This window comes from Panulirus ornatus, chromosome 68 (assembly GCF_036320965.1).
Source record: "Panulirus ornatus isolate Po-2019 chromosome 68, ASM3632096v1, whole genome shotgun sequence".
Lineage (NCBI taxonomy): Eukaryota > Metazoa > Arthropoda > Malacostraca > Decapoda > Palinuridae > Panulirus > Panulirus ornatus.
The window spans coordinates 13,801,168-13,810,326 of record NC_092291.1 but is presented as its reverse complement, the minus strand read 5'-3'; the positions used below and the strand labels follow the sequence as shown (position 1 = coordinate 13,810,326).

At 40.5% G+C, this 9,159-nt stretch overlaps 1 protein-coding gene across 1 annotated transcript in view; it reads left to right on the top strand.

The window, feature by feature from the left end:
• Positions 1–8,761, top strand: part of LOC139747482 (E3 ubiquitin-protein ligase ZNF598) — a 19,456-nt gene extending 10,695 nt beyond the window's left edge. The window contains exons 5-7 of the mRNA XM_071659853.1: positions 156–321; positions 3,534–5,280; positions 8,317–8,761. Of these exons, the coding sequence (XP_071515954.1) occupies positions 156–321; positions 3,534–5,280; positions 8,317–8,502 (2,099 nt within the window). The 3' untranslated portion in view covers positions 8,503–8,761. The remainder of the gene's footprint in view (positions 1–155; positions 322–3,533; positions 5,281–8,316) is intronic.
• The last annotated feature ends 398 nt before the right edge of the window (positions 8,762–9,159 follow it).

Below are 9,159 nucleotides of genomic sequence, written 5' to 3'. Positions count from 1 at the left end.
ACTATCATTTTGTACTTGCTCACCCATTAAGTTTTAGTCATGAAGTAAAGTCTGATTTATTCATTTATTACACTGTTAGTTAAAAGTCATAAATGTATCGTGAATATTAGTAGATTATTATTACTTTACCTCATTCTTGAAATGTGCTGTTTCAGCTCACTGTACGCAAACCCACAGCCAGAACATGAGTAAACAAGCTGCTCGACAAGCTCGTACTGTGGATATAGAGTTCACTGTCAACCACCGTCAGCAAGACAGCCATCGACAAGATGATAGAGGTAGAGGAGGTCGAAGAGGAGGCAGAGGTGGAAGAGGTGGAAGGTAATACCAAGAGTTGTGTTTGCATTTAAGACAAGGCACAGTTTACATATGTATGATGTCAGTATTTTAAGTTATTCATGATAGTGACTATACAAGGTGTTGTTATACACTTGAATAGTGTTTTGCAATGAATATTATAATTTTTTGCCAGTATAGGACTGGCGCTGCCTCGCACACATGAGGGGGGAGGGGGATGTTATTCCGTGTGTGGCGGGGTGGCGATGGGGGTGAGTAGGGGCAGACAGTGTGAATTGTGTGCATGTGTGTATATGTGTGTGTCTGCGTGTGTATATATGTGTGTACGTTGGGATGTGTGGGTGTGTATGTTTGCATGTGTGTGGGGGTGGGTTGGGCCATTTCTTTTGTCTGTTTCTTTGTGCTACCTCGCAGGCGTGGGAGACAGTGACAAAGCAAAATAAATAAAATAAGATATAGGACTGAAATATTGAGTATCCAATGTAAAGGAATGTTTAGGTAGTATAACAAGTGTACTTTGTTTATGCTGTGCTGTATTATTTTTTTTCTATTATTATACTTAATCGCCGTCTCCCACGATAGCGAGGTAGCGCAAAGAAACAGACAAAAGAATGGCCCAACCCACCCACATACACATGTATATACATAAATGCCCACACATGCACATATGCATGATTATACATTTCAACATATACATACATATACATACACAGACATATACATATATACACATATACATTTTCATACTTGCTGCCTTCATCCATCTGTTGCCGCCCCGCCACGCATGAAATAGCACACACACACACACACACACACACACACACACACACCTAGCAAATCACCAGGAAAAGACAAGAAAGGCCACATTCGTTCACACTCAAACTCTAGCTGTCATGCTCACAGCTCCTTTTCCACATCCAGGGTCCACAAAACTTTCCATGGTTTTCTCCAGACACTTCACATGCCCAGGTTCAATCCATTGACAGCACGTCGACCCAGGTATACTGCATCGTTCCAATTCACTCTATTCCTTGGGAACCTTTCACCCTCCTGTATGTTCAGGCCTTGATCGCTCAAAATCTTTTTCACTCCATCCTTCCACCTCCAATTTGGTCTCCCACTTCTTGTTCCCTCTACTTCTGACACATATATCCTTTTTGTCAATCTTTCCTCACTCATTCTCTCCATGTGACCAAACCAATTCAAAACACCCACTTCTGCTCTCTCAACCACACTCTTTTTATTACCACACATCTCTCTTACCCTTTCATTACTTAGTCAAACCACCACACACCACATATTGTCTGCAAACATTTCATTTCCAACACATCCACCCTCCTCTGCACAACCCTATCTATAGCCCATGCCTCACAACCATATGACATTGTTGGAACCACTGTTCCTTCAAACATACCCGTTTTTGCTCTGAGATAACATTCTCACCATCCACACATTCTTCAATGCTCCCAAAACCTTCGCCCCCTCCCCCACCCTGTGACTCACTTCTGCTTCCATGGTTTCATCCACTGCTAAATCCACTCCCAGATACCTAAAACACTTCACTTCCTTCAGTTTTTCTCCATTCAAAGTTACCTCTTAATTAACTTGTCCCTCAACCTTGCAGTTTCTCACCTGAATCATCATTATTATTATTATTATCCTTGCTCTTATTCACATTTACTTAGCTTTCTTCTTTCACACACTTTACCAAACTCTGTCACCAACTTCTGTAGTTTCTCACCTGAATCATTATTATTGTTATTATTATTATTATTATTATTATTATTATTATTATTTATTTATTTATTTATTTATTTTGCTTTGTCGCTGTCTCCCCCGTTACCGAGGTAGCGCAAGGAGACAGACAAAAGAATGGCCCAACCCACCCACATACACATGTATATACATACACGTCCACACACACACATATACATACCTATACCTCTAAACCTATACATATATATACACACACAGACATGTACACACATGTACATAATTCATACTGTCTGCCTTTATTCATTCCCATCGCCACCTCGCCACACATGAAATAACAACCCCCTCCCACCTCATGTGTGCGAGGTATTTTTTTCCCTGGGGATAGGGGAGAAAGAATACTTCCCACGCATTCCTCACGTGTTGTAGAAGGTGACTAAAGGGGACGGGAGTGGGGGGCTGGAAACCCTCCCCTCCTTGTATTTTAACTTTCTAAAAGGGGAAACAGAATTATTATTATTATTATTATTATTATTATTATTATTATTATTATTATTATTATTATTATTATGAAATCAAAGTAATATCTATAGAAGAAGGAAAGTGAACCAACACTGCAGCTTAGGGCAAAAGGGTCATGTTTGAAAGTTAGCTTGGGACTGTTTATGAGTTAGACTGCTTTCACCTCAACTCTGTCAAGTAAGGATACAGAGATAGACCCACCTCATATGTGAGAGTAGTACTCTGTACAAGGACAAATTGATCCCATAAATGAACAGATCAACTGTTCAGAAGAGAAGTTTCAACATCTAAACGACACCCAGTTTCTTAGAGGCAGACTTAGATATTCCCGTAATGAGAAGTTCCATGAAAGAGTGGATGTTACAGTCATACCAAGTATATTCATTGAGTCAAGACATATATGTATGGTTTATCCCAGACACTTCACATGCCCTGGTGCAGTCCATTGACAGTATAGTAATATTAAATCTTGCCGACTGTAGTAAGCAAAAGGAAAGTTTTTTTTTTTTCAAACTATTCGCCATTTCCCGCGTTAGCGAGGTAGCGTTAAGAACAGAGGATTGGGCCATTGTAGGAATATCCTCACCTGGCCCCCTTCTCTGTTCCTTCTTTTGGAAAATTAAAAAAAATTGAGAGGGGAGGGTTTCCAGCCCCCCGCTCCCTCCCCTTTTAGTCGCCTTCTACGACACGCAGGGAATACGTGGGAAGTATTCTTTCTCCCCTATCCCCAGGGAAACAGCGATATATATATATATATATATATATATATATATATATATATATATATATATATATATATATATATATATATATATATATATGTATGTATGTATGAATATTATACCCATAAATTTTGAGGAGTAAGTAACATTTAACTTGAACATTTAAAAGTTTATAGAAATGTTTTTGTATGTGACTGCACTCCCTTCAGTATGATTGCATGTTCATTTATAATCTTAAGCACATTGTGATTGAATTTACAAGTGTTCTTTAATTTTCAGACGAGAGCGAGATCGAGACTATGAAGACCTTAGAGTGGATGAGGTGGATAGTAGGCCACCTGTTACTCAACATTCCATTGATATCAACTGTGTTCAAGATTTTCCATCATTAAATAGTACTGGCCCTGGGTCTGGTGGGGAGTCCATAGGTGGTGGTGCAACTAAATCCATGGCAACGCATTTGGCTCAGCAAAATAGATTTACTATTCGGGCCAGAGGGGGAGGAAATATGTTAGAGGAAGAATTTCCCTCCCTTGGTTCAACAAGTGTCACTGTAAGTACAGCACAGGCCACAACCCAATCTCCAACATCACCCACAACCTCTGTACACCTGAAAGTCAATACAAAGAAAGCTCCACGGGATGCCCAAGGTGCTAGTTCCAGGAGCAGCAATGTTTCAATACAGTACAATCGTACTTTGCCTACTGCTGCTAATGGAGCCAAAGCACCTACCAACGAAGAAGAAAGTAGAGTGACAGGAGCACAGATTGGGGTTATTTCACACAGCAGCAACATTACACTTCAAAGCACAGCCAATGGAAGGCTGAATTCAAAAACTCAAGATGAAGATTTTCCAGCCCTTGCTGTTTCTTCAAAAGCAATTAGCAGTAGTCTGGGGTCAGCTGGATGGGGGACATCAGTGACACAACCTCCAACCAGTTTACCAGCAAAGGTGTCAAAGACCCTGATGAATGATTTTCCATCTTTGGGACCATCTTTAGGTGCTCCATCTTTAGCGCCTTCTAAGCCTGGGAAAAGGTTTAACGCAAGTGATTTTCCAACTTTAGCCCCACATGTTGATAGTCAGACACACATGCGGAATTACCATGGTCGCTCTAGTGTTACCATCCCTGTCAGTAATGCATGGACTCATACTGTAGACCAGATGCCTAAACCTTCAGAGGCTGGTGAAAATTCTAGTGGATCAAAGGGCAAAAAAAAGAAGAAAGGAGCCAATAAGACTAGTTCATCTGAAAGTATCAATAGCAGTGGTAATTCATCCCAAGGAAGTCTGTCCAATGGTGCATTAAAGGCAAAATCTGGTACAAAAAAGAAGCCACTTGGTTTGCATAATATATTTGACGATAGTGATGATGACGGCTTAAAGACTGACTTATCTATGGGCAAATTAGGTGAATATGAGTCTGTAGCTCCAGTGGCAAGTTCAAATCTAAAGATGATAACCAGTGATTTGGTTAGTGATGTAAAAAAATCAGAGTTAAAGATTGGCACTTTAAAAGCGCCACCAAAGATGGATAGTGACGAGGCATTTCCTAGTCTAGGGTCAGCAGCTGCTCCCTCACTATTAGCTACCTCCACATGGTCCTCCCCAGCCAAGAAGTCTGCTCCTCCAGGATTCTCTAGTAAGCCAAAGGTACCTCCAGGTTTTAATGCCACAGATATGACCTTCACCAGTAGCTCTGGGGAGAAATTTTCTATATCATCAGCTTCCGATGCTCCTGTCTCTTCTGGTACACTCTCATCTCAGCCTACTACGACTCATTCTTTCAGCCTCCCTCCAGAGTTTGAGATCCGTAACAAGAGATTAATCAAGACAATCCAGGATGAGTGCCAAGGGAATGAGAATAAGTTTACTCGGTTTAAACAATTGGCTGGTCAATTCAGGAGTGGAGAGTTATCAGGTCATGCATATTATGAACAGTGTCGGAATGTCATGGGTAAGGCCACCTTCCACAAGATACTGCCTGAACTGCTGGTCCTTTTGCCTGATATTAAAAAACAACAGGTATGTTCTGTAATTTTTTTGTACCAGTATCATGTTTTGATTGTAAATTGTGTTTTCTGAAGACTTATTTTTGGAAGGAAGTTGTCTTTGTCAGAGGCTTTTTTGTGTATCCATGAGTATGCAAGGATTTGGTGAAGGTAGAAGTTTCATAATAGGATACTATTATACTTTTTACTTAGAAATGTTTTTGAGACCATAAAGGGTTAGGGTTTGAGACTGCAGTTAATCAAAATATGTTTAGTTTCAGGTTTAGTTATTATAGGGTACACCGCCTCCTAACGAGAGATTTTTATTGTGTATAAGGAACTTGGTAAGGGTCAGACATTAGAAATGCCAAAAATTTTAGAAAGAAAATTGGACTTTCTGGAGATATGTCTAACAAGAATAGTGAAACTTTTCATTGGAATGGTAGTTTTGGAACTGGAAGTGAGGAAGGATCATCTGCTGCAACATGGTGTGTAAACAGGGCAGAGAGACAGGGCAACATGAGTGTGAAGCTCTCTTCCCTAAGTAAATGGCAATTACACACACACACACACTGGCAAAAATCAGGAGACTCCAAGTGAGGCAAGAAGATTGAATACCCCCACCACCACTACAGTGAGGTCATTAATGTTAGTTGATGGTATTATCAGATTGAATGTAATGTATACAAAAGCTGATTGGTTAGTAGTAAGTGGTATGTAAAGAGCTGAAATTTAAGGTTTGTATAAGGAAGACACACGTTATGTTATTGGAGTTATGGAAGTGAAACTTTTGAAAAATATATCTTTTCTGTCCAGAAGTCTTCATAGCAATGAGGGAAAGGAGGAGGGGTTTAACTCTCATGATTAGAGGAAACCTTAAATTTCAGGATATAGTTGTAGATGACCTATGTACACAGTAAGTACTGGGAAGAATTACTATGGGAAAGTAGTGCATATTGTTGATATTGTATAATCCTCCAAAGAATTGTAATGTCTCAGAATAAATGTGCAATGATAGCAATTAAAAAGCAGTCAGGAAGGTACATGAAATTGACTTTGACATATTCACAGGCAGCCTAGGATTAAGTCCACATAGTAGCGTTAATAAAATGTCCTTGATTAGGGCATTCAGTTCATTCCATCTCAGCTAACAAAGAGAAAGAAAAAGAAGTAAAATATGAACTCAGAGTTGGAAGTTAAATTACTAATGGGATTTCTGTTATAAAGGTATAGACGGGAGGAATTTAGGTAAGATTCTCGTAGTGACAAGAAATCATGGAAACAAATTCTTAGTGTGCAGGAAAATTTGTGTGTATATGAGTGGATGGCCCAGTCTTCATCTGTTTACTGGCACTACCTCACTGATATGGGAAACAGTGATTATCCCTTAATAAATGTTTATGGATGGGGTTGTTAGGGAGGTGAATGCAAGAGTTTTGGAAAGAGGGGCAAGTATGCAGTCTGTTGTGGATGAGAGAGCTTGGGAAGTGAGTCAGTTGTTGCTCGCTGATGATACAGCACTAGTGGCTGATTCAGGTGAGAAACTGCAGAAGCTGGTGACTGAGTCTGGTAAAGTGTGTGAAAGAAGAAAGCTGAGAGTAAATGTGAATAAGAGCAAGGTTTTTAGGTACAGTAGGGTTGAGGGACAAGTCAATTGGGAGGTAAGTTTGAATGGAGAAAAACTGGAGGCAGTGAAGTGTTTTAGATATCTGGGAGTGGATTTGGCAGCGGATGGAATCATGGAAGCGGAAGCGAATCGTAGGGTGGGGCAGGGGGCGAAAGTTCTGGGAGCACTGAAGAATGTGTGGAAGTCGAGAACATTATCTCCGAAAGCAAAAATGGGTATGTTTGAAGGAATAGTGGTTCCAACAATGTTATATGGTTGCGAGGCATGGGCTATAGATAGAGTTGTGCAGAGGAGGGTGGATGTTCTGGAAATGAGATGTTTGAGGACAACATGTGGTGTGAGGTGGTTTGATCGAGTAAGTAATGTAAGGGTAAGAGAGATGTGTGGTAATAAAAAGAGTGTGGTTGAGAGAGCAGAAGAGGGTGTTTTGAAATGGTTTGGTCACATGGAGAGAATGAGTAAGGAAAGATTGACCAAGAGGATATATGTGTCAGAGGTGGAGGGAACGAGGAGAAGTGGGAGACCAAATTGGAGGTGGAAAGATGGAGTGAAAAAGATTTTGAGTGATCGGGGCCTGAACATGCAGGAGGGTGAAAGGCGTGCAAGGAATAGAGTGAATTGGAACGATGTGGTATATCGGGGTCGATGGCTGTCAGTGGATTGAACCAGGGCATGTGAAGCATCTGGGGTAAACCATGGAAAGTTGTGTGGGGCCTGGATGTGGAAAGGGAGCTGTGGTTTCAGTGCATTATTACATGACTGCTAGAGACTGAGTGTGAATGAATGTGGCCTTTGTAGTCTTTTCCTAGCACTACCTCGTGCACATGCGGGGGGAGGGGGTTGTCATTTCACGTGTGGCTGGGTGGTGACGGGAATGAATGAGGGCAGACTATGAATTATGTACATTTGATGTATATATGTATATGTCTGTGTGTGTATATATATATGTATACGTTGAGATGTATAGGTATGTATATGTGTGTGTGTGGATGTGTATGTATATACATGTGTATGTGGGTGGGTTGGGCCATTCTTTCATTTGCCCAGATGCTTCACATACCCTGGTTCAGTCCATTGACAGGATGTCGACCCCGGTATACCACATTGTTCCAATTCACACTATTCTTTGCACACTTCTCACCCTCCTGTATGTTCAGGCCCTGTTCGCTCCAAGTCTTTTTCACTCCGTCCATTTACCTCCAGTTTGGTCTCCTGCTTCTCCTTGTTCCCTCCACCTCTGACACATATATCCTCTTTGCTAATCTCTCCTCTCATTCTCTCCATATGTCCAAATCATTTTGACACACCCTCTTCTGCTCTCTAATTCCAAAGGAGTTCTTGCTTTGCTGCTGATTGTAGCATAGCACAGCTGCACAAGCCCCATAAAAAGGGGTCTTGGGGTTTTATAGCTAAAAAGTATATATCATTTTCATTTTTTTATAGGAGGTGCTATCTGCATACAGAAAACTGGATGGTGGGAGAGGATGCGCTACTTTGTTTGCTGTATGTGCAGTGTGCCAGCAGGTTCTTAATCAGGAAGATTTCAGCCACCACATGGAGACTCATGACCAGACCATTGCAGATTTCCCATCACTATCTCAGGTGTCATCACACATGTTAAGGAAGTGAGGTAAACCATCGAAGAGCTTCTGTTGCAAATTACTCTGGAGGTGGCTGCTGGAAGTGCCTGCTTTTTGAGAATCACATAGTGGTGTGTGCTGAAGAAGAGACTGAACTTCTGTTCAGTTAAGACTGTATGTACATTTTAAGAAAGTCAGAAGAAGGTGAGGCACATCTGTAGCTGTCTTTCCAGTTCATTTTCCACATACTGTATAAATAATTGAATAGCTAACTTTTCTAAATAAAATTTTTGGTAAAACAAAGCAAACATGTCTTTCAGTTGTAAGTATGCAAAGGTTGGTAAAGTGATGGTAAGGTAAATTTAATTTACTTTCTGATAGCACTTATTACTCAGTCCACTTTTCTATTGCTTATTTACGTTGGCAGTGAGAACTAGCCAAGGATGCTGGTGATTGATTTCAATAATGACTAAGTCCTTGATTGATAAGATATCAGGGACTGCACTCAATTTTGGTCACCATCCAATTTTTGATATGGTATTCTTTAGCACTGGTCTCACTGCTGTGCATAATAGCATTGTTACATAAAGAGTTGTAGTTATGATGCATAATTTTTATATTGCCAGTGATATTTTAGAGATTTGCTAGTGTCTCTTGCCCATGGAAGCATTCCCATTGGGATATAAACTGGTAAAGAAACTGCTTA